At 42.1% G+C, this 26,360-nt stretch overlaps 1 protein-coding gene and 1 long non-coding RNA gene across 3 annotated transcripts in view; one reads left to right on the forward strand and one right to left on the reverse strand.

The window, feature by feature from the left end:
* LOC309566786 overlaps window positions 1-26,360 on the forward strand; it is a 1,174,540-nt gene that overhangs the window by 447,554 nt on the left and 700,626 nt on the right. The gene's annotated exons all lie outside the window — the stretch shown is intronic.
* Window positions 1-26,360, reverse strand: part of WNK4 (WNK lysine deficient protein kinase 4) — a 374,343-nt gene that overhangs the window by 142,385 nt on the left and 205,598 nt on the right. For both annotated transcript variants that reach the window (XM_082272080.1, XM_082272079.1), the window contains exons 2-4: window positions 15,042-15,214; window positions 9,946-10,166; window positions 6,210-6,367 (exon numbers count right to left, since the gene is read on the reverse strand). In XM_082272080.1, the coding sequence (XP_082128206.1) occupies window positions 6,210-6,367; window positions 9,946-10,166; window positions 15,042-15,214 (552 nt within the window). The remainder of the gene's footprint in view (window positions 1-6,209; window positions 6,368-9,945; window positions 10,167-15,041; window positions 15,215-26,360) is intronic.

Genomic DNA, 26,360 nt, shown 5'->3' on the forward strand with positions numbered 1-26,360 from the left:
GTTGGCTCGACTAGCTGACTACAGAATTTGAAAATTCAAATTAATATTTGGTGTGACCATCCTTTGCCTTCAAACCAGCATCAATTCTTCTAGGTACACTTGCACCTAGTTTTTAAAGGAACTTGGCGGGTAGGTTATTCCAAACATCTAACAAACCACAGATATTCTGTGGATGTAGGCTGCCTCAAATCCTTTTGTCTCTTCGTGTAATCCCAGACAGAATTGATGATGTTGAGATCAGGGCTCTGTGGGGTCCAGACCATCACTTCCAGGACTCCTTGTTCTTCTTTACACTAAAGATAGTTCCTAATAACATTGGCTATATGTTTCAGGTTTTAGCTATGTTGCAAAATAAATTTGGTGCCAATCACATGCCTCCCTGATGGTATGACATAAAGGATAAGTATCTGCTTGTATATCTCAGCAATGAGGACACCATTGACCCTGACCAAATCCCCGACTTAATTTGTTGAAGTGCACCCCCAAAATTGAAAAGGAACCTCCACCATGCTTCATTGTTGCCTGCAGATACTCAATATTGTGCTACTTTTCAGCCCTTCGGGAAACAAATTGCCTCCTGCTATAGCCAAATATTTACCATTTTTACTCATCAGTCCAGAGCACCTACTGCCATTTTTCTGCACCCCAGTTCCTATGTTTTCATGCATAGTTGAGTCGCTCAGCCTGGTTTCCATGTCAGAGGTAGGGCTTTTTGGCCACAATTTTTCTATAAAGACCACTTCTGACCAGACTTCTCTGAACAGTCGATGGGTGTACCTGGGTCCCATTGGTTTTCACCAGTTCTGTACTGATGGCACTGCTGGACATCTTCTGATGTCAAAGCAAAGAAAGCATCATGTACCTCTCATCGGCTGCATTAAGTTTTCTTGGCCAACCACTGCATCTACGGTCCTCAACGTTGCCCGTTTCTTTGTGTTTCTTCAAAAGAGCTTAAACAGCATATCGTAAAATCCCAGTCTGCTTTGAAATCTTTGCCTGGGAGAGCCCTTGCTGATGCAGTATATTCACCTTGTGTCTTGTTGCTGTATTCACTCTTGCCACGATGTATGACCTGTGACATGAAACTGTCTTACACAAACTAAACTTAGTAGCAGAGTTTGACTGTTCCTTACCCAGCCTCCTACACAGCTGTTTCTGTTTCAGTTAATGACTGTTTTAACTTAAATATGAGATTGATGATCACAAACATCTGTGTTGTACAACTGGTTAATCATACACCTGCCTCTAATCCTACAAAATACTTGACTTGTGCAAGTGTACAAAGTGTGGGAGTGTAAGAATTGATGTTGGTTTGAAGCCAAAGGGTAGTTACACTAAATATTGACTTCATTTAGTTTTCTTCTGTTTTCTCACTTTGCATTTTGTAAATTGATAAAAATAAATCAAAATATATATTTTTGAAAGTATTCTTATGTTGCAGCATTTCTTCACACCTGCCTAAAAGGTTTGCATAGTACCAACCATATAAAAACAGCAATTGTGGTATGTTTGGGCCAAAGAGGTTCCTGAGGGAAAAATGTGCAAATTCAGAAATGTTTGGCTAGAAAACACTACCATTTTGGAAATGTCTAGAAAACCATAACCATTATGTGAAATCATGATCACCCGTTCCATCTTAAAGTAATTAAGTAAGTGCAGGAACTGCTATTGCAGTCTTCCTTTGGCAAATGCTAGATGACTGGCGGTTTCTGACCTCAAATTGTTTCAGTCACAGTCCTGGAACAAGGTGCTGTAATTAGGTGTCAGAAAAATGTCAGAACTACCTATCTCTATACTTGCATTGCACTGGAGTCAAAGCATCAGAATGACAGTCGGGAAACTAGCGTTCTCAAATGGGAGTTCAGTAATGGCAGCCTTCATTAATGCCTTGACAGTGTTTTTTTAATGTTCTATGAACCATTGTTCAATTAATTATTTTGATATAAACAGGTATATATATATATATATATATATATATATATATATATATATATATATATATATATTGCAAAACAAAAACACGCTATTCTTTAAAATGCATACTTTTCACTTAAAAGGTGTGAATTGCTACATCTAGAAAGCCAATACCAAAGCACTTATTTCATGACTATCAGGGACAGCTCTATGATCAAAGGGTCTTAACTCTGCTTGATATATGTAGGAGATAATCTCAGATAAAGCTAGGCCCTCAGGACCTACAAACAAACCTAAAAAACAAAACACATAGCAGAATCTTTGCAACCAGAAAAGACAACATAACCAAACAAAAATAAATAAAAAAAACTATAGATCAAGCTACATATTTATATGCCTAATTATTACTAGTCAGTCAAAAGCCCACATATAGGAGCTCATGAACTATTATAGTCTGTATTTCAACTATTCTTTGTATTATGTGTAAAAGGTTTGTGTGTTGTAAAGGGATTGCTTCACGTTGTGTGTTTTATACGAGGTAACTCTTTGCCAACATGTTCCAGTGGAAGCCACAGTAAGAGCCGGTTCACATTAGCGCGACTTGTCAGGCGACTTGTCAGCCTGACAAGTCGCGCTCCCTCGCGGTCCATTGACCGCTACAGGACCCGTTCTAATAGGAGCGGCACAAGTCGCTCCGACTTAGAAAAAGGGTCCTGTACTACTTCGGGGCGACCTCGGAGCGACTTGCATAGACTTTCATTATGTGAAGTACCTGCAAGTCGCTCCAAAGTCGTGGTGCAATGTAATGCACAAGTCGCCCCCAAGGTAGTAAGGAGTCGTGTTGCCTCAGTGTGAACCGACTCTTAGAGATGCAGCCGGGTAGTATGGGACAAAGGTTTGTTTAAGTCTCTGATAAAAGAGTTATGATCCTCTGTCACTCTTAGGATTTGTGTCTTTTCATCTCTTAATTCTGAGAAACTCAATGAAAACGCCAGGTGGTATGGTATACTAGTATATCTCAAATGTCTCATCAATAAGTTATATACCCCACTATGATGCAGAATGCATCAACCAAGTTAGAAGTGAAGTTTCTTGGTCAATTCAATTTCAGTACACCGAAAGCTAATTATGATGAAGCATTTCCACCTAACCTAAAAAAGTGTATTCTGTCTATAAAAGTATGAAAAAGAAAAGGACGCATGTTAAGAGTACACTATGTGCTGGAGGGAGAAGGGTGTTCACCTTCCAGCAGTGCTGCTGAGTAACATCGTTTGTAAGCTACAGCAGTAAAAGCCAACGTAAACCACATAATGATGGAGTTTCTCATCTCTTTCCGCTTAAACAAAATCATTACCTGACTAATTAGCCTGGATATTGGTAAAACGAGGAACCAGGGAACTTGGAGCAAGGACAAAAACCTACATTTGGGAAGCATGGCACCACACCTTCTATAACCTTTCTTATTTCAGTGTCCACAACCACAAAACACATCACCTTACATGGAGCTGACACACAATATGTTACTCTAGCCAAAGGCTCAAATGCAAATCTACATAACAGCCTTTGAGCTCGGAGGCCCCCAAATTCTCAACCAGTTCTCCATCACCCTGAGGTGCATATGGACCAGCAGGCCACTATACAAGGCAGGACCTAGCCCATCTGATCTGAGGGTGCAGTAAAAATGTAGAGGAGGACATACTCTCTCAACACACCCTAATCCTATTCTTGTGGTTTAACTCCATCCTCAGCTGTCTCCTTTGCACCCCCCTTCCTCTATTCACAGTTTTCCCATTTGCATCCCCCCTCCTTCCTAAGCTGTCACCTCAGCATCCCCTATCCTGTATCCAGAGTTGTCACCTCTTCATTACCCTCCATCCACATCTGTCATCTCTGCATCCTCTCCCCTCCATGCAGAGCTCTCACCTCTGCATCCCCCACTATACCCACTCATCTCTGTTTCCCTCTTTTTCTTGCACAGCTTTCCCCACTGCAACCCCCTTCCTCCATGCACAGCTGTCACCTCTGCATTTCTCCTTCTATACACAGCTCTTACCTGCATCCCCCCTCAATCCACAGCTCTCACCTGCATCCTCCTCCCCATCCACAGCTGTCACTTCTGTATCCCACTTCCTAAATCCAGAGCTATCCCTGCTGTAACCCTCTTGAGCTCAAAAATGTGTTGGTTCACTTTCAAAACATTGCCCTACCTTATCCTTAACAAGACGTACATGTGCTAGAGTAAAACATGCCCTGACTGACCTCCTGAGTTCCTGGAGGCACTATGTAGATATACATCATGAAAGAGCTGATGTCTTCTAGTCATTCTCTCAGCAGCTCAGCTCACCCTGTTCTGCTCTTCAAAATTACCTGCTTCATGTTTACTGTACAACAAAAAAAATTAAATATGGGGAAACAACACCATCATGTATACAAATACCGTGTTGCCTGTAAGGTTCTTGCCAAATAACCTGAAACCATGTAAACAAAAAGCGCAAAGATTGTTACCTCGGGGGATAAGCCCCATAGTGGTAAAGAAAGAGGTTAATGACTAGGCAACAGGTGTATGATGTTAAAAGTGCACAAATTTATTGAAAATTGTTGGAACTAAAAACATATGTTCATCAACATAGTCTCTAATGAGACAACACAGTATGCACACATACCAACACCTAAAAATGGCATTGTGGATGCTGCACGGGACTCTGTCTGTACCCCCTTCTCTATCCATTTAGAGGCAGTGATTTTGAGGCACGGTTGATTCCTTCCTTGTGAGGACCCTGTATCTATCGGAACCCGTACACCATCATGACTCACCTTTGTGGCCTCCCGTGTCGGCATTGGACAGTGGAAAGGTAAGACTTACCTTCATATCCATCTATTGGAACCGTACTACTATACACCCTAGTCCGGAATCTCAGAATATAACTCCTGCAGCTGCTTATTTGTTGACGGCAACAATAGCTCCAACTACACCTTTATTACGCCTGTATATGTGGTAGGGGTCCAGCCAGCCCAAGATTCCAGCTATTACTTGCTGGGCATTTTTCATGGCTATTGTGGAACATTACCCTGACTATGAAATCTTTCTCATTGGAACATGAATGCTAAAATGCATAAGACTATATACATTTTTTTCACCATTTTAGCCAGTCCATCTTACAGTGCAATAATTGGTCTATGTTTACTTGACTATCCTTTATTGCATCCTTACACGGCATTTCCATGTAGACCTTTAATTTCACAAATTCCACAGCGTCCGGACGCTATTCTGTGACCTTTTCGTTTTTGTCATTGTTCTCTTTTGCCACTTGTTTTCACGTGTCTTTCTATGTTCTACGTTGCCCTTTATGGGTGATACATGTATGGTTTATAGGTGTTGGTATGTGTGCATACTGTGTTAGACACCATGTTGAACATATTTTTTTAGTTCCAACAATTTTCAATAAATTTGTGCACTTTTAACATCATACACCTGTTGAACGTGCCTATTAACCTCTTTTTTATACCACTGCGGGGCTTACCCCCAGAGGTATAAATCTTTGCACTTTTTGTTTTTATGTTTACTGTACATTAGAGATTAGAAGGCTGTTTTTAAAGCCCATTTACTGCTTGTTACGAATAAGAAAACATTTGAATGTCTATAGCCTGGCCACAGGTTTACTTTAGCATATGATTAGATTTTATGGAAAGTGGTGAATTTCAAAATGAACCTGCGCCAGTAGCAAGACTGGTTTGTTCAACAATAGGACTAAAGTGTAAATCTACCCTCCTGTGGTGGCCCCGTTCTGGTGGAACAGTGCTGCCCATGCTGCCTTTAGATCTGATGCCATGGAGCTGATATTTTCCTATAACAGAACACAGAAAAATCTACGGAGAACAAACACTTCTTTCCTCCATGTTATCTGAAATTCTTATCAAGTAATTATGTTAGATTACATCACATTTTCCATGAGCAAAATAAAAGGGAAAAAATCATCAGCTCACTGCATTGGTCTTTGCTGGGTATGATAGTCACATAACACAAGCACATAAATATGCAGATATTTCAGACTGAGCCATGCCAAAATGTAAAGTGCCATTTTATGACCACTGCTTCCAGGGAAAATGCCAAAGCTTGAGACATATGTGAAATTGCCTTCCTTTTTACTTTAAGTCCAATATTAACCCCCCTCCACCCCCAGTACATACTGTACGTAATGGCCATACAATCACTGCTAAAACAAAATATTGGTGTTCAAGCTTGTGACCACGCTAACGTTTTTCATTTACCATCAGGGTTAAATATTGCTACTTACTGAGGTCACTTTGCGGTATATTTGGGCAGCATTCTGGCATTCAGAGTATGGATATTCAGAAGTGGCCATCTCCAGCATACACATCCCAAAGGCATAGACATCTACTGCTTCATCGTACTTCTCCTCATACATCTCTGGAGCCATGAACTCAGGTGTACCTGAGGAAGTACACATAGACAACATTTCAGTTAAGTTGATTGAATTAATGGACCCATTCTTGAATTGACATAATGGGATTCTCAACAAGAACATATCTTTTACATCCAATTATACAGCTTTGAAATTGTTGTGTAAAATACAGACTGTCAGAGAAAAGAGAGAAACAGAGATCTAAACACAGAGGTCACAATTGTGCAGTGGACATCAGTTTCAATGACCAGCATTTGGTACTGAGGAAGTAAGCACAAACAATCTGGCAGCTTCCAAGATTGCTGGCTTGGGTCAATTATTGAGGTTTTAAACTATTAATGCAGTAAGACCAATTTGTATGTAGTGTTTTTTTTTTTTAACCTTATTCTGGATCAACTATCTTATTCTGGATTGTGCATATTAAGGTGTTCTATTTATTTATTTATTTATTTGTTTCTATTGGTTGAACTAGATAGATTGTGCCTTTTTTTCAGTCTAACTAACCATGCAACTATGTATCTGGTTGGGCTACAGTTATACATATGCAGACCTCTGTAACACAAGTAAATCAAAGACTTTATTCTGTTTTATGATCATAAACACACATAGTTAGTCATTTTGAAAAAAGACACATATCATCAAATTCAACCAAAAGTTAAATAATAAGGTCATTATTTATGGTATAAATATGTTTCCATAAACCATGTTATCAATGATTCTAAGGTCCTTGATTTATTCTTGGTTTTTGCACATTTCTATTTATATGGTCAGTATGTAATCTAATACCTCTAAATATATTGGATAGGACATTTGTTCCTTCCTCTACTTCCTTTATATGTTGCTATTTTTGGTATAAAAACTATAGTGATGTCACTGCAAATGTCCTGATCTTACACTACAATAAGTACTGAAAGTAGAAAAGCTACTACTGGAGTAAAACTTAAGCCACGCTGTCAAGCACCCCAAGAAAGGAGAATGGAGTGACTGTCAGGATTGAAGAATACAGCTCCTATCCGAAAGCTTAGTTTAGGGTTTAGGTTAGGGTTAGGCTTTTGGGTTCAGTGTGTTATGGAAGGGAAAAAAGTGTAAAAGGCTCCTTTTAAAGGAGTTGTAAAGGCATCAGTTTTTTTTTTTTATCTTAACCACTTAAGCCCCGGAAGATTTTACCCCCATTCCGACCAGGGGGTATTTTGCGATTCGGCACTGCGTGACTTTAACGGACAATTGCGCGGTCGTGCGACGCTGTACCTAAACGAATTTGGCGTCCTTTTTTTCCCACAAACAGAGCTTTCTTTTGGTGGTATTTGATCACCTGTGCGATTTTTTGATCACGCGCTATAAACAAAAAAAGAGCGTCAATTTTGCAAAAATAGCAATATTTTTCACATTTTTTTATATGAAATTCCCCCAAAAAAAAATTTAAAAATCAAAATTTTTTTACTTTTTCGGCCAATTTGTTTTATGCTACCTATGTTTGGTAAAAAAAATCGCAAAAAGCGTATTTTGATTGGTTTGCGCAAAAGTTATCGCGTTTACTAACAAAGGGAAAGATTTCTGTCATTTTTGTTGTTTTTTTTTTTAACGCGTAATGGCGGCGATCTGCGATTTTTTTTGCGGTACTGCGACATTGGGGCGGACAGATCGGACCCTTGACTGACATTTTTGACACTTTTGGGGTTACCAGTGACATTTCTACAGTAATCAGTGCTATATATATGCACTGTTACTGTAAAAATACACTGGTAGTGAAGGGGTTAACTTTATTTGGGAGGGAGGGGCTGTGTGTATCCCTAGGGGCGTGCTTTCTACTGTGATTGGCTGGGGCTTGAGCTGTATGGACACTGATCAACGGATCTACATACTAGATCCGAGTGATCAGTATCCTAACAGCAAGGAGAATGACAGGCAGCTTGTTTACACAAGCTGCCTGACATTCTCCCTCTCCCCCGCCGATCGCCGAGTGACCGGCGGACATCGGGTCCGCCGGTCACACGCGCGGGGGGGTCCGTGACCACGCGGGAGCGGGAGCGCGCCTCCGGGGGCGCGCGCTCGCTCCCTAGACCCTCACAAGCTAGTGACGTAGCCCTACGTCACTTTGCCTGTGAGGGGCTGACTGCCGACGTAGATCGGCGTTAGGCAGTCGGCAAGTGGTTAATGCATTCTATGCATTAGGATAAAAAGCCTTCTGTGTGCAGCAGCCCCCCTCAGCTCCACTAACACTTACTTGATGTCCCTCTCTATCCAGCGATGTCTACGAGTGTCTCAGCCATCTGAGATTCTCCCTCCTGTTTGGCTGAGACACAGCACCGGTGCCACTGGCTGCCGCAGCAGTCAATCAAAGTCAGCTAGCCAATCAGGAGAGAGGGGGAAGTGCCAGGTCAGGGCTCCATGTCTGAATGGACATAGGGAGCTGTGACTCGGCTCAGGTGCCCCCATAGTAAGCTGCTTGCAGTGGGGGCACTTAACTGGAGGGAGGGGCCAGGATCACAGAAGAGGGTCCCGAGAAGAGGAGGATCTGGGCTGCTCTGTGCAAGACAAGACTTTACAATCGCTTTAAGGCTTAACTGTTAGGGGGTAAAATTAAATGATAACTAAACCCAAGAACAAAAGGTGTGTGGCTTAAAATAAGGGATATTTTTTTCCTGTTAATGGAGTCGAAGATTCTTCACCTGTTCTTGGGGCAACTGACTGAATCAAGTAAACTGTGATTCTCCACTTACCATGCTGGTCCAGCAGTTTTTAATTCTTTTTTTCTCTTAATGTTTTATTTGTATATTCTTTTACATAATTACCTAGTAAAATACTGAGTGTGTGTCTAAAACACACCAAATTTAGAAGAACATTTTTAGCACTAAAAAGAAATACATTTTCTTGTGCACATTTAGACTTAGTAGCCCCAAACAATCAAATTATAAAATCTAAACTGGCTAATGTCTCAAAAGAATGATTTCTCTACATTCTCGGTGATCCAAAATTTGTGGTGATTCATTTATGAACTCACAAAAGTTTCACAATTAGCATCATCTTCATAGACAGCTTTAGGTCTTCCAAGTCTGTAGGCACCTAAGCAAACCCTTGCAGATCCTTTATGTTTTTATATTTAGTCCCAAAACACATGAACTGTCTTTACTATGCAAAAAAATAATGAATAACTGTACAGGCAAATATACAATAAACATTAAAAGATGTTCTGTATGTAATTAAAAATCTTTTCCAAACTTAGATTCTCAATTGTGTGCGCACAATGAGCTGTCCCTTTCCCAATAAACCTGTACCTAGAGCAAAAACCTTATTTAATGTTGCCAGCAGAATTCCATTCACTAAGTCCCGGCTTGGATACGTAATCTAATTTCTAACATGTTTCCCCATACTGGCTCTTCATCTCTTTGCAGTTCCAGTTGTTGCAAGAACTACTTGGGAATTGAGGGATCAAATGCTTGTCTAAGAAAAATCATTCTACTGATCTACTAATACTGCCATAAGTATCAGTTTTAAAAGACAGAACCTTTGAGATAAAAGATGGACAGAGTGATTTGGGGTACAAAGAGGGACAATTGTGAGCTATGCAATCTTAAGATAAACACATCATCTATCTGCATTACCATACCTATGACACTCTTTGCAAAGGAGGCACTTTTTAACGTGGCCAGACCCAGATCCCCAATTTTAACAAAGCCAGTGGGCCCAGTGATGAAGATGTTGTCACATTTAAGGTCACGATGTATTATGGGAGGACAGCGGGTGTGGAGAAAGTGCAGACCCTTTAAAATTTGACGACTCCACCTTTGCAGTACTTTTAGTTTCATCTCCTTGAACCTCTTCAAGTAGCTAAGAAAGCAATAGGAGAAAAGTATAAATATTTGACTCAAAAATTAAACAACATCGACATACAGATTTGCTCTTCTGACCCCATTATTGAGTGGCTGGATATTAAAACTAGATTCCAGGAAACAAAATATACTGTCCCTAGACAAAATAAAGGTCGAATACTGGGATAACACTAACTAATCCTAAAATACTCCATCCCCCATCCTAACACTTATTCCAACTAACCTGTGTAAGAAAGGTGCGTATACTTACCTTTTTTTATTCCGCTCCAGTCCGGTCATGTGATCTTCCCTGTGTCAGCCAGCAGCCAGATGCAGGGGAGAGGGGAAAGTGCTTGACAGCGGCTAATAAAGCCTGGAGCAGTGATGTCACCCACAGATTCTTTGTTGGTAAGGTATACTTACCTTTTTTTATTCCACTCCAGTCCGGTCATGCGATCTTCCCTGTGTCAGCCATCGGCCAGATGCAGGGGAGAGCGGAAAGTGCTTGACAGCGGCTGATAAAGCCTGGAGCAGTGATGTCACCCACAGATTCTTTGTTGGTGCTCCCTTATCGCCCCTGAAGCAAACGCTGGCTGAGAACAGGGGAGCCAATCACATGACAGACCCACCGCTGCATGAAAATAGGTAAGTACAGTATATGCACCTTTCTTACACAGGTTAGTCAGAAAAAGCGTTAAGAGGGGTAAGGGAGTATTTTTAAGATTAGTTAGTGTTATCCCGGAATCCTACTTTAACACTTGCAGTGCTGGGAAAGCCCTTTTGCAAGGGTAATTTTTTTCATCAAAGTCCAGCTTATAAGATATTTGACCATACTGTCCAATGAAAAAAAAAAAATAAAGGTCCATATTAAGCTGGATAGCAAAAAGCTGTCATTAAATTTATCGTTGGCTGAAGGAAAACTCACAAATCTCCCATGGAAATCTGATGACGAAACATGGAGAATGAGACCAGGTGTCAATAATACGTTAGGCATTTAATTTGCCAGTGTCTGCCGTGATGAAGCTTGTGTTGATAATTCTACAAATGGAGTATTTGTGGAGTGCTGTTACATAGTGCTATGGTGCACTATCAATGTGACAGTTTTCCTTGGTTTTATATTTAACACATTTTAATAGTGTTATTTTGCTGTTGTGATTATTCCTTGTCTTCAATTATGAGTCTGTTTGGGAAATCAAACTAAATAAAGAGTTGTAAATCCTGGATATTGTGGTGACTACATTTAACGTGGTATTAAATCCAAAAACAAGACAAATCTATAGATGTAGTGGATGCATTTGTTTTATTTTTTTTCTAGTTTCAATATTTTACAGTGAGCAGTATTTCAATTTTCCAAAAGATGGTTGTCCTCTGAGGGTGATCTTCACAAATTTGTGTGCAGTGTTGCCAACCCCCCGGAGGGAAATTTACTGGCAGAATGTCCAAAATTTACGGACGGCACAAATTTTTTACTGGCACTGCAAAAATGTACATATACAGGCTGTTTTCAGTGCTAAACCGTGCAAATATCAATACTTAAACTATAAACATGTAGATGGTGCTATTAGCAATGTGTTTAGGTTAAACAAAAGTCAAAAACCATATTTCTCCATTTACATGAAGATCAGATTAATACAACCCAGCCAGCACAGCTTTCCCAGAGTGTGCAGGATTTCCCTTACAGTGTAACTCTGACATAAAGAGGAATGCTGCAGATCTTGATTTAAGGGGGAACTCTGATTTAAGTGGGGGCTCTGGTGACCAGAAACCGCCTTATATCAGAGTCCACTGCATTCCCCTTTACATCAGAGTTCCCTTTTACATCAGGGTCCGCAGAGTTCCCCCTTCACACTGTAAGGGGAGAATCCTGCAGACTCTGATGTAGAGAGGAATATCAGGAACTCTGATGGGGGGGGGGACTTTGGTGACCAGAGACCACCTTCCACAGATTAATTACACTAAGGTAAGGGGGGGATTCCCTGCTATAAGGGGGAAACCTTTATATCAGTTCCCCCTTACATTATTGTATTCACCCAGCCCTTGCATCAGTGACCCCCCCTTAGCCTGGCCTGGCAGCGCTGTCACTTACCTGAGGGTGGTCAGAGGCTGCGGAAATGATACGGGAGGTGGTCAGATGCTGTGGACATCATACAGGAGGTGGTTAGAGGCTGCGAACATGATACCGGAGGAGGTCAGAGACTGCGGACGTTCTACAGGAGATGGTCAGAGGCTGCGCGGACATGGTACAGGAGGTATTTAGAGGCTGCAGACACCCCCCATTCCCCCCCAACAGTAGTGTCCTAATCTGCCCCCCTTCACCCTCCACCAACCTCTGCCACCTTTTACATCACCGTCCCACAGCAGAGTCCTCCTCTGCCCACCTTCATATACCCTCTACAGCACTGTCCTTCTGTGCCCCCTTCAGCCCCCATAGTACTGTCCTTCTGTGCCCCCTTCAGCCCCCATAGTACTGTCCTTCTGTGTCCCCTTCAGACCCCATAGTACTGTCCTTCTGTGCCCCCTTCAGACCCCATAGTACTGTCCTTCTGTGCCCCCTTCAGACCCCATAGTACTGTCCTTCTGTGCCCCCTTCAGCCCCCATAGTACTGTCCTTCTGTGCCCCCTTCAGACCAAATAGTACTGTCCTTCTGTGCCCCCTTCAGCCCCCATAGTACTGTCCTTCTGTGCCCCCTTCAGCCCCCGTAGTACCATCCTTCTGTGTCCCCTTCAGACCCCATAGTACTGTCCTTCTGTGCCCCCTTCAGACCCCATAGTACTGTCCTTCTGTGTCCCCTTCAGACCCCATAGTACTGTCCTTCTGTGTCCCCTTCAGCCCCCATAGTACTGTCCTTCTGTGTCCCCTTCAGCCCCCATAGTACTGTCCTTCTGTGCCCCCTTCAGCCCCCATAGTACTGTCCTTCTGTGCCCCCTTCAGACCCCATAGTACTGTCCTTCTGTGCCCCCTTCAGACCCCATAGTACTGTCCTTCTGTGTCCCCTTCAGCCCCCATAGTACTGTCCTTCTGTGCCCCCTTCAGCCCCCATAGTACTGTCCTTCTGTGCCCCCTTCAGCCCCCATAGTACTGTCCTTCTGTGTCCCCTTCAGACCCCCATAGTACTGTCCTTCTGTGTCCCCTTCAGACGCCATAGTACTGTCCTTCTGTGCCCCCTTCAGACCTCATAGTACTGTCCTTCTGTGACCCCTTCAGCCCCCATAGTACTGTCCTTCTGTGTCCCCTTCAGACCCCATAGTACTGTCCTTCTGTGCCCCCTTCAGACCCCATAGTACTGTCCTTCTGTGCCCCCTTCAGACCCCATAGTACTGTCCTTCTGTGCCCCCTTCAGACCCCATAGTACTGTCCTTCTGTACCCCCTTCAGACCCCATAGTACTGTCCTTCTGTGCCCCCTTCAGACCCCATAGTACTGTCCTTCTGTGCCCCCTTCAGACCCCATAGTACTGTCCTTCTGTGTCCCCTTCAGAATCAGCCCCCACAGGCACTGTCATTCCCTGTCCCCTTTAGTCCTCACAGGCACTGTAATTTCCTGTCCCCTTTAGCCCCACAGGCACTTTCATTCCCTGTCCTCTTTAGTCCCCACAGGCACTGTCATTTCCAATTTCCCTGTCCCCTTTAGTCCCCACAGGCACTGTCATTCCCAATTTCCCTGTCCCCTTTAGTCCCCACAGGCACTGTCATTCCCAATTTCCCTGTCCCCTTTAGTCCCCAAAGGCACTGTCATTCCCAATTTACCTGTCCCCTTTAGTCCCCACAGGCACTGTCATTCCTCCCTGTCCCCTTTAGTCCCCACAGGCACTGTCATTCCTCCCTGTCCCCTTTAGTCCCCACAGGCACTGTCCTTCTCTGGCTCTGCCGGGTCTGCCCCCTTCTTCTCACAAGTTCCATGAGTGTCCTCGGCTCCTGAGTCCTGACTGTATGACTGGATCCGATAGGCTCAGGCTGGGGGAGGTAGCGGCCGCGGCGGCAGTGGCGGGAACATTCTGGGCGGGCCATGGGCAGGGCACAGGCAGAGGCGGTCAGGCGGGGGAGGAGGAGATGATGACGAGACTCACTGACTGTTAGAGTTTCCGGCGACGGGACCGAGGCGCACGCCGCGCATGCGCAGTCAGAATGTCTCGCCGCAGCCATCGTTTTAACGGGCACTTTTCTCCTGCTACGGGCATTTACGGGCAGGAGAAAAGTGCCCCGATTTTACGGGCTGTCCGTGAATATACGGACGGTTGGCAACACTGATATATATATGTATATATATATATGTATATGTATATACTGTATATATATATATATATATATATATATATATATATATATATATATATATACTGTATATGGTGCTTAATGCACTTATACACAATTTTTGCAATTCTTAATTTATTGTATTTAAGATATAATTTCTGATTACAGATATATATATATAGATACATATATATATATATATATATAGATACATATATATATATATATTTTTTTTTCCCTAAAGGTGAAGTGTATTTTTGTTTTATATAAAACATAAAGCCAGCATGTTTCAGGGACTCCTAAGGTTTTATCAGGATCTGTAGAAAACAAATTGGCACGTACTTAACAGTATAAAACAATTATGTTCTGGAAGACAAATTGGTATGTTGAGCTGCGCAGTGGCTGGTTTGGCATAGATGTCACATAAGAGCCAAACTTCAGCCCCTATTTTCTGGAGAGCTGCCTGATAAAAACCCTCTAAATAGGATTTACATTTGCTTTAGCTTTACTAGAGGCCCAGTGCTCCAGACACCTATCCTTTGTACTCTATGGCACTACATTTTATAGTCCTTTGGCGTGCAGCAAATATATAGAATAAAACATTTTAAAAAATAGCAATGGTAATTAAAGAAAAAGGCACGTACGTCTTTAAAGTTCCAGATGTCATGAGTTCTGTAACCAGGACGATGCAGATCTGTCCCTTTACCAGAGTCTTCCAAGAATCATAAAATCTCACTATGTTTGGATGTTGCAGACCTTTTAGCATCTCCACCTCTTCACTGAACCTCTGGCGCTCTGCTTTAGTCAGTTTTCTGGTCTGTACACACAGAAAAAAAAAAAAAAATATTAGCCATTAAAATAAATATATCAATTAAATAAATAAATAAAATTCATACACTGTATTTGATGTCACTTGGTTGACATGATAAGGATATTAGTATTTTGAAATAACTAATAAGACAACTATTACTCCAAAGTAATGAAAGATGAAGGCTGATCGATAGCTGTGGTTTAATGCACATTAATGTACCTTTTTATTAACTGAAAACTGTACTAGCAGAAATATGTAGGCTGGCATTACTGACTTTTCATTTTGACAATTCTTTTTCCAGGTCATCATACAGCTCCAATGGTTTTAACACTTTAAATGCAAAAAAAAAAAAAAACTTTGGCTATACATATACTTTAACTTTTGTAAGCATACATATATTTAAACCCCGTTGAACCTTTATATTATTAAAGGACCAGTGCAATTTGTGTGTTTAACTCAATTGGTTCAGCTATAATCTTGTAATTACTTATAATAATGAAGTAATACATACAACATTTTTGGAACAGAAAATGATAAAAGTATTGTCTTGCAATTTTTTTATTTTGTGTATTTTTATTATCTACACAAAAAATAAACAAATCAAATAAGGTAAGTTTACAGATAAGAGCCGGTTCACACTGGGGCGACTTGTCAGGCGACTTGGTATGTTTTATCTACAAAGAAAAGAACCAGTTTCAATACTTGGTAACAAGTATCTATTAATGAAGCTTGCAAACACTGTTTGTCAGCTTCATGTATACAGCAGAAGCCCTTACAGTAGAGACCAGGACCGGGCTGTCAATTTATCAGTGACTTTGCTGACTAAATTCACCAAGGTATGGGGGGGATGAAAAGGGTATGTGGTATGCCCAAGGTCTGCAAAAGGTAAAACTTGCACTAAGTTGCAGAACATATATGTGAACTAGCCATGCAGGAAAGAATTGGATTTCTATTTTAAATGCATTTCATGTATTAAAATGCATGCTCAGTGCACTAAGGTAGCAAAGGAAAAAAACAGAGAAGAGAGCTGTCAAAAAAAGTCAGGAAGTGACGAAACGCGTCAGAGGGGTGGCCACACGATGTACCAAAGGATCGGTCGGGTGAGCGGAAGTGTCTTCTTGGTTCCAGCGTCACAATACTACAACACCACTGCAACGGGACCAGAGTGAGCACCCCAATCCCCGCTTATATTGCATCTTTTATTCATTGATGTGCTTTTAAAGGATTATTTCATGTACGTGCATTTTAGTGGATGTTTGATCAGATTAAAGGTCTTATACGTTATTGCACTAGTGGGGCTCTTCTGTTTTATTACATGGTATGAGCGGAAGGAAGGCTGCCTAGTTATCAGGGATCTATTATGAGCTGCATCCTGTTTGCCAAGGTGGAATATCTGAGCGTTATCAGCCCGGTCCATGAGAGTGGAGGGCAATAAGTGGGGGTGAGTGGCTTGGCTGAGGGGAGTGGAGCACCGAGGTGGTGGTGGTGTTTCTTCATTCTATAGTCACTGGAATCTCACCGGATCATCATATATCAATATTCTTTTCAGTTTCTTGTCAAATTGTTTATGAACTGATTCCTTTTGAGTTTTTCACAGAGAAATTGGACCGTGTATGCACTATAATTGGGCATTTGATGGTTTATTTATACACATGTCACTATGTTGGATTAATTAATTATTTATGTGCGCGGCTAGCAGTTCACTTTTATTTGTTACTGTTATTCACAATTTATTTATATAGGTTCTTCCATAAAGCGAGAGCTGTCAATATTTTCTTTGAGCAAAACCTTCTCTTTTGCTTTTCTGCAATTATAATATCATTTTCCCACAGTTTCAAATTCATGACCATTAGCTTTACAAGTCACGTTTCACTAAACAATTTAAATAACAAAATTAAACATAATTTAGCAGCTTGCTGTCTACTGGTTTAACTGGTTTAGTAGATGTAATGGAATGTCTAAAAAACAAGACAAAAAACATTTTGGCCTTAGGCTGTTCACAGATTGTCCAAGTATTGCTTTAAAGGGTAACTCCACTTTTGTGGGGGAAAAAATCAGCAAATAAAGAAAAAACAATATAGAGTATACAATTGCGATGCAAGTCATATTGTAATTGAATGTTATTAAAAATGACCTTTCCTTTTCAATCTGCAGCTGTTGTAATTTTCTGAAAATCCAATGCAATATGGCTACCTGGAGCTGTTCTGTACACAGAATGTGTATTGACCACACCCCAGAAACATAATTTCCTGCTTGTGTGATTGGCTCCCCAATTTCCTCAGAAGTCTGCAAAGATTCAAGTCAGATTTCTGGCATCCCCTGCAATAAAAATTTAATTTGTGGTGTAATACTACCAATATGGGAGATGCAGGCCCAGCAGATATCCTCATTAGAGCCCTGCAGCTGCCACAGCTGTTAGATAATTGTGAAACCACTCCCATTTGACCCATCCGATCTCCTATAGAGGAGAGCGGGGATCTGACAGCTCCGTCTCTGCAAAGTAAGCGGAGACAGACCTGTCATCCACCTGCTCAGTGGGGATCGGTGGATCGATCCCCGCTGAGCAAAACTGAGTCCGCCCGGTGCAAAGCCCGTGTGAAAGGACCCTAAGAATCTGTAGCAGCATAGTGTAGGCAGGTGCAGGTGTTCTTCCAGCCTGTAGATGGTGCTGTGCTGTTGTCACAGGCTGAGATGTCAGGTGTCAGGAAACCAGACCACATGAAGATAAAGTAAAATAAAGCGATTTATTTATGCAACAATAATAATAATCACACAGCAAGAGAGAGGAGCAAAATCAAGAACAGCCGGGGTCAAGTTCGGAAGCGTGTAGTCATCCAAGCCAGGATCGAGTAGAGGAACAGGTAGTCATCCAAGCCGAGATAGAGTCCAGAAGCAGGTAGTCTGCCGAAGTCGGGTCATCGTCTGATGTGGGGTCATCTGCCGATGCGGAATCCAGAGCCAGGAAGGTCATCAACCAAGCCAAGCCAAGCACGGAGAACCCACAGAGACCAGAGGACTGCTAGCAGTGATGCACCTTGGAGCGCAAGGGCAAGTTCTGACAGCCATCAGGTGATATATATAGTCAGGTGTGCAACATGATCACTGAGCGATGCCCAGGCAGCAGACTAATGATGATGCAAACAGAGTTTATAAGATACAGCAGTCTGCACATGTCCAAGATGTCTGCCAACAGGAAGGCAAGGTAAGACCTTGACAGGAGAAGAGTCTGAAAGCTTTTTGATAGGATGCTGAAATCTCAGACAGCCATCATGACAAGGGATCCTGCCTTCAATGGTGCAATTCATGTGTATGGAGTGGGACAGAAGGGAGTGTGGGGGGGGGGGGGGGGGTTAGGTGAAGTCCTGTAGTCCAGCAGGCAGGTCTGACAATGCTGGTTAGGATTTCAGTGAATTTAGGAGCACACTGGATTTCTAGCAGATCTACAATTATTTTTCTGTACTTGCAGTGTTTTGGTAAAGAGATAAAACATGGAGAAATGTACATTTATCGGAGACATGTACTAAATCTGTTGTTTTTATTTTGCCCTGGCATGCACTGTAACTCTAGCCTTAAAACAGCCTGCGCAATACTAGCCTAAGTCTGTATATGATATAGTAATCGCCTTAGAGGGTTTTGTCATGTAAATGTACCAAGTTTATTCCTTGACCAGTACAAACTTGTAAAGCAACATTTGATGTAGGAGCATGAAACTACTTCCAAGCCTCAAGGAGATAAGTTTGACAACTTCAGGCTAAAGAAAAAAAATATTACAACTCGTACCAAATGTCATGTCGTCTTTTTCTGCCAGAACTTTTGCTACTCAGCATATCAGGAGATTATCTTTTGATTGTCAGGGCTCCTTCACAACATGAGTGTTATGGTAACGCATAGCATTGCACCGTGTATGTGTGTTACAGTACATTGCCATTCTTTAAAGCCTAACTCCAGCTTTGCTATCACTTTAAGCAGCATGTTTGGGCCAAGCTGGATCAAACAAACTATATCCTTTACTAATACATGCACCAGCCGTCAACGCTTTATAACTTGTATGTAGCATCAGCTACATGTAGTATACAGTGCTGTGTTCTGGAGGTTGGTATAAGGACCTCCTGTCCTGTTCCCGGAACAAAATCTAGTTGGGCTAAGCACTGTTCAGCAGTTTACAGGGAGCCTTATATTTATTCCAAAGAATACAAGGCATTCTCTGAATGGCTGAGAGGGAGATTATGATGTCATCTGTCTCCCTCTCCACCTTGGCCAATCAGAGAAAGCCTTGTATTCATTCATAAAACTCAATATTGCTCTGGAAACAGGGCAGGTCCCCACACTGCTGCCAGGACACAACTTTACAATCTGACAGCAGCAAACAGCCCATACTATTATCCGATTCTCGATTCCAGGTCTGTTCTGACCACATCTACTACACAGACGAAGGGGACGGCTTTTCCTCTGAAATGCGTTGGGTTTACTTATCACCTATGAACTGTCAACATCAAAAAACTTCTTAAATATAACCTTAAGTGCAGAGATGTATAGTAACTAAGTAGAACTACTTCACTACTGTACTTAAGCACCGAAAGGCGGTATCTGTACTTTCCTAGAGTAGAATTATTTTCTCCTACTTCCACTTTTACTTCACTACATTTTTTCAATGGTTTCAATACTTCTACTCCGATATTTTTTTTTTGTGCTGCATAGTTACTAGTTACAATTGTAAAAATTACCACTGCCAGAACAGTAGATGGCAGGTTTCATGAAGCTCAAAACATGTGTATTATCAGCGCATACGAAAATAAATGCTACTGTATGTATAAATAAAAGCTGCATTTGAAATAATAAAAAACAATATGATGTTCAAACTTTTGACTTCTTTCTTTAATAACTACATAACACAGTACTTGTACTTTTACTTTCAGTACTTGAGTAGCAATTTTTTTTCCAAAACTACTGGTACTTTTACTTTCAGTACTTGAGTAGGAAAATTTAAAAAAAAACTACTTGCAATACTTAAGTACAAAAAATGTTGAATACTTTAGTGCTTCTACTCAAGTCACTTTTTGATCGAGCATTTCCACTTCTACTCAAGTCACTTTTTGATCGAGCGCTTGAACTTTTACTCAAGTATGGGTTTCGAGTACTTTATATAACTCTGCTTAAGTGTGACAAACCTTTTTATTGTGCTTGCCTCTACACCCATCCAAGAATACTTCGCGGAATGTCTCCTTGTCACTTTCAGAGAGCCATTGGCTCCTGCTGTCAAATAAATTCTGTGGCGAGGGAGTAGGGAGTGGGATTGAGCCGGCATGAGTGCCCCCATAGGAAGCGACTTTCTATGGGGGCACTCGCCGAAGAGCAGGAGCCAAGAGCACTGGCGGAGGACACCAGCAGCAGAGGATTAAGACTGCTCTGTGCAAAACCATTGACATGTAATGTTTATTCTTTTAATAAAAAAAAATAATTAAAGCGTTACAATGACTTTATTAGTTCTTTAGGTTAAAACCATTAATTGTGTGTGTGTTTACAGTAGCTAAAACTTATGACAGTTTTTAATATATATCTAAGTATTAGATGTCAATCCCTGTTAAAATTTTGTAAAAAAAATAAATGCATAAATTGAGATAATGATAGGGAGGGAATCGTACATTCATGGAGTCTGTTAATGACGCATAAAGAATTGCTTAGCATGCTATGCCTCTAAGGAAGAAAACCATTTAATTGTAGAAAGCTAGTGAGTGTTAGTCTAGGATCATGGGAAAATTGTGAAATTATGGGGAGTTTAGAAAGATAACCTCAGGATAATGAGATGCTAACAACATGTATCCCCAAAAAAATAATTATACACCCTGCAAGCAGGACCAGGGCTTTTCCATTAGAGCTTAACTCCAGAAAACCTGAAAATGTGCCCACTCTGCACCTGCTAGACTGGTTTCTGCAGCCTCCTCTCTCCCATGCTCAAGCAGTCTACGGTCCTCTGACATAATCAAGACTAATGCAGGAATCAGAGCACTGCACTGGGTATACAGAAGCTGAGGGACATTCAACTACTGGATCATGGAAGAACATTGTCTGCTGGGGGGAGTGAAGGATCAGGTAAGTATAACTGCTTTTACTACCCCCTAGTCCTAGATTGAGCAAGCAGTTAGCCTTTGCAGTGCAAGTATAGACCCAGTACAAGGAGAATGTTCAGTTTTCTTGGAGTTGGGCTTTTGGGTACAGCAGACCGTCCACTCTATGTGCTGTGTGTAAGGGTGATTCATGGGGGAGACAAAAGGGGACACACTTTTGGCATCATTGCATTGGGTGCCAGGGGACCTTGTTTTAGCAGGACCTGGTTCAACAGAGCTAGCGTGTCAATCAACAGTAGGTAAATTTAAACATTTATAATAAACTTAGGTCATTCCTTAGAGCCCATTTACATTAGCGCGACTTGTCAGGCGACTTGCGGTCGGTCACGGTCCATTGAGTAGCACAGGACTCGTTCTAATAGCAGCGACACAAGTCGCTCCGACTTAGAAAAAGGGTCCTGTACTACTTTGGGGCAACCTCGGAGCGACTTGCATAGACTTCCATTATGTGAAGTCCCTGCAAGTCGAGCCGAAGTCGCGGTGCACGCGACTTCACAGGTCGTCCCCCCGAAGTCGTGTCACCTCAGTGTGAACCGGCTCTTAAAAAAAGTTAATAAAAAAAAGAAGGCTGTATGTGGCATACTGTACTGTGCTGTGCTCTACTTTACATATTAATTACTATTGCACTCTGCACAATATGTTGTGGGTTACAGAAGGCTAACTTTTATGAGCTTTACTGTACATTATATACTGCAGATCCTTATCTCAACAGTTGCTGGTTACTAAGAAGTCTCCAGCTTTTTCTTGGAAGTTCTCTCTTAAGCTAGACTGATGCAAATTGTTAACTCTATGTTTATGAATATATTTTAAAAAAAGTTGCCTAACATTTGCACGTTTTTTTATTTTTTATCAAGATTCGATTTTCCACATTGCCTCTATTTATCGCAGTGGTTTTTGCTTGTTTTTTTAGAGACAAATATATTTTTATTTGAAATTGCAAAAAAGTAAGAGAACAGTAAACATTAAACAGAGTATAAAAAAAAAGGGGGGATGCAGTCCCCACTGTAGAACAAAGGAACAGTATAAATAACACTCGAGGTAGGGTTATCATGGTACTACATAGAAAAGAACATCTCAGTTCGATTCGTGGGTACACCAAGCTGAAAACATAAGTGCATAGACATCCACGGGTATTGCAATTTAAAACTGAGGGAGGGAATAGAGACGAAGAGAGAGGAAAGTGAGAAAGGAAAGCGGAAGAAGAGGGAAATAGTGAAGGAAAGCTAAGGGAGAAGGAAAGAAATCACTGAGGATCAAGGGAAAGGGTACGCGAACAACTTCAAATTTCACCAGGCCAGGGTCAGGGAAGTGGAGTAAAGCATTTTAATAAGAAGAAACCATGGTCTTCAAAAACGTCAGAGCCAGAGAAGTCGAGCCAAACATGCCACAGCTGGAGGAATTTCTCAAAAGTACCGTTATCCATTCCCAGCATTTCCTCCATTCACATAATATTAACCGTAGAAACCCACAGGGACAAAGGAGAAGAGGTCGTGGTCTTCCAAAACATAGGCACAGTCCGCCTCGCTGCCGTACGGAAGAATCGCAGTAGGGTACGTTTCTGAGAGGTCACGGAACCTGGCAGTATGGATAGAAGTGTAACCTCTGGCGAAGGGGTCAGGGATGCATCGTATAGTTTGTTGTAGATTGAGAAGACCGCAGACCACAAAGGCCGTATTCTGCTACAATCCCACCAAACATGGAGATAGGTACCCTCTGCGGATTTGCACCTCCAGCAAGAAGACATCTGTGGGAAGATTTTATGAAGGGAATGGGGGTCCCTGTACCACCATGACAAGATCTTAAAGTTTTTTTCTGAGCATAACAGGAGACAGTAGATTTATGGGTAAAATGGAAAGAAGTGCGCCAGTCAGCAGATGTAAGGTCTTTTTCCAGATTTACAGACCATCCCCTGGTGTAGGTAGGAAGAAGAGGGTGCAGTAGCCCCTGCAGCAATTTATAAATGCGGGAGAGTAAATGTCTAGGCTTTCCGGAGAGGGAGCACAGTCGTTCGTGTTCAGTAAGGGGCCTATGAACATGAGAGAAGGCGAACAGGGAGCTACAGAAAGGAGAATAGATGCATTGAGGTAAGCCAGTCGCCCCCGCCTGTAGGGACGACGGGTCCCACATTGAGGGGATGGACAAAAGCGTGCACCACGGGCCAGGTTCTATGAGAAAAAGGACCCCACCAAGGAAGAACCCATACCCTGTGGGAAAAGAGGATTGTCAAACAAGGCCGTGAGGGGGGATGGGTCCGACGATAGTAAAGAGCCTAAACCCTTCTTGTACCATAAATGTAACGCTGCGTGGGTCAGGGGAGACGCAGAGGTGACCTTATGGAAGTCACGGCCGTGGCCCCATAGGAGGGCTCAAAGATCAAGGGGAGAGAGGTCTTGCTCGGCAAAGGTGGATGCCTTCGGAAAAGGACAAGGGAACCATTCCAGTACGCGCGCTGCCACTGTACCTTTATGATACAAATCATAATCCAGCAGTCCCATTCCCCCCTGTAGCTTATGCTTGTTTTTTCAAACAAGATTGTCCCAATGAAAATAGCAGCAAAGATTCACCTACGTGAAAAGTTAATGAAACAAGATTCACCCAACATCTGTTCTTCAATGGGAAAGTGCTTTACTGTACTGATCCTGTTATTTATCACTAATAGAATGTAGATTTGTTGAGGCATTCACCCAACATTCGCCCATGTTTTCCACTTAGAAACAGTGCTTTAAGTGTGCCGGTATGCACTGGTACTCAGTACCGCCACTTCCAAATATGGCTCTTGAGCATACCGCCACCTCTCCGTGCGCCTTAGCGTAATAGTACGCTAATTTTGGACATCTGCACCCTCAATTGCCCCCCCCCCCAAGAATATTTCCCACTCCAGAGCCAGACCAGTCACCACCAGTGAGTCCCCCTGCTCCGGAGTCCCAGGCCAGGCGTGGTGCTCTGTGGGGACCCTGTGTTGGGGGGGGGGGATTTATAGGCTATAATAGAGTACCGGCACCTCTTTTGGGCCACTTAAAGCACTGCTTGGAAACTCTATTTCCTGTTTAAAGAGGGGAAAGTACTGCTTCAGAGCTGTAAAATGTTAGTTTATGGAGTGTGCTGAACCTGTTTTTTTTTTATATCAAGAGGTAAGTACCTGTGTTTTCTTAATACAGGTTCAGCGGTATATTTTGTGTTTATTTGCTTACTGTAAAAAAATAAAAATGAATGCTGAATGAACCGGGCAGGCACACATGGTATGCAAACTGGTATCCCCATATCAAGGGAGGGGGCGAGTGATACCAGCCCACAAAAAATGTTGTTGTGACAATAGTCAGTGTCTACAGGTAAGATTTCCAGGGACAAACCTCAATAGGATGGGAAGAAACAGAAAGTAGTTGGCTGCACCCTCTCGAAGGATGTCAATACTTTAAAATTTCTTTTAAAAGATAGCAAACTAAAAAAATGACAGCACAAAGAGCAAAAACAGATAGATGTTAATGCATTTCACACAAAAATTAGCGCTTGCTCATAACACAAAGTAACTGAATCAGACTGTCTCCTAAATAGTGAAAGGGAATCACAGGTGTGGCTAATATTGCTCCACCAAGGGCAGTACAGCCAACCATCCTGTACTGGGCCCAGGCCTCATCAGTTAAAAAGGGGGGCCTGGGTTCCTGTTGAGGGCCAGCAGTACGCCCTTATTGATGACACTTGTGACTCTCGTTCAGTGCTGCCGGTTTCCACTTTTCTTTTCTTCCTCCGGCTGCACTGCAGGGGGATCAGTTCTAGTATCTGCCCCCTCTTCCCCTTTGCTGTCTGGGACCCCTGTGTTCCCCTTTCCCTTTCAATGCTGCAGTTTTTCCCTCCTCTGCTCTCCCGCCAGAAGCTGCTGAGGGCACACAGGTGGGTTATTGGGTTATTTCAAAATCGTGAGCGGGAGGGGGGTCACCACCCTAAATGAACACACCACCCTGATTGAACACTATGGGGGTTCAGATATTGCCTCTGTGCCACTATTCACTTGGTTGGGTCTTCTGCCATGGCTGCAAATCTTAGCATCATTGCCGTTGCATTTTAGCAAAAATATAATTCAATATTTTTGGAGGAATGGGGGCCCTGTCAGATGGCCTGTATGGGGCCCCCGGATTTCTATCAGCAGCCCTGGCTCCACCCTTTAACCCTGCAGAGCATTAAAACAGTAAAGTGAATAAGATCACAAATCAAAAATACCCACCCAAGACAAAACAGATCAACAAGTATTGATATACATAGGCGTGCGCACAGGGTGTGCCAGGTGTGCCTGGGCACACCCTAATCACCCCTTGTGGTGTAGATTCCCCCTGTTTAGACCCCTGATATTTCACAAAAGCTCTCTAACTAGGCTAACAACAAAAAAAAGTTGGAAAAAAGAATAAAAAATAACAATAAAACTACAGACACCAATCTCTACCCTACTGGCACCATCAGTATATACACACGGATATGTGTTTGGGCTTTGGGGTGCACACCCTAATGCAATAGGCTGGGCACACCTATGTTGATATACATGTAATCAAATTATAACTATGAATAAATCTGTTAAGATTTGACTCACAAAGCACAAAAATAAAAATAAAAAAATGAATTTAAACCAAAAGTAAAAAATTCTAGAAAAATAGGAGAAAACCCAAAAAACGAAAAAAGACAAAAAACTAATGAGCACATTAAGGTATTGTGTCCATGTACAATACTGTCTGATTAGGCAGCATTATGCTAAGCCCCCAAAAGGCAATTTGGACTTCATTTTTATTAACTCATTTACATCAAGTTTTAACTCTCACAACTCCTGCAAGTTTGATTTTTATTAAGGCCAAACAAAACCCCTGAGCAATCATTCCCAAATTTGCAAAGGGATGGAAAAGAACCATTCACTACCCTCGAAGGGCAGCTAGATCAATTCCCTAGATCACATTATTGATTCATTAGCCCTCAGTAATTAGAATTTAGCAGTTTACTAGTTGGAAGAAAATCACCCAGGCTTTTTTAATTCCATTACAGTTTTT

This window comes from Pelophylax lessonae (assembly GCF_965119305.1).
Source record: "Pelophylax lessonae genome assembly, chromosome: 11".
Lineage (NCBI taxonomy): Eukaryota > Metazoa > Chordata > Amphibia > Anura > Ranidae > Pelophylax > Pelophylax lessonae.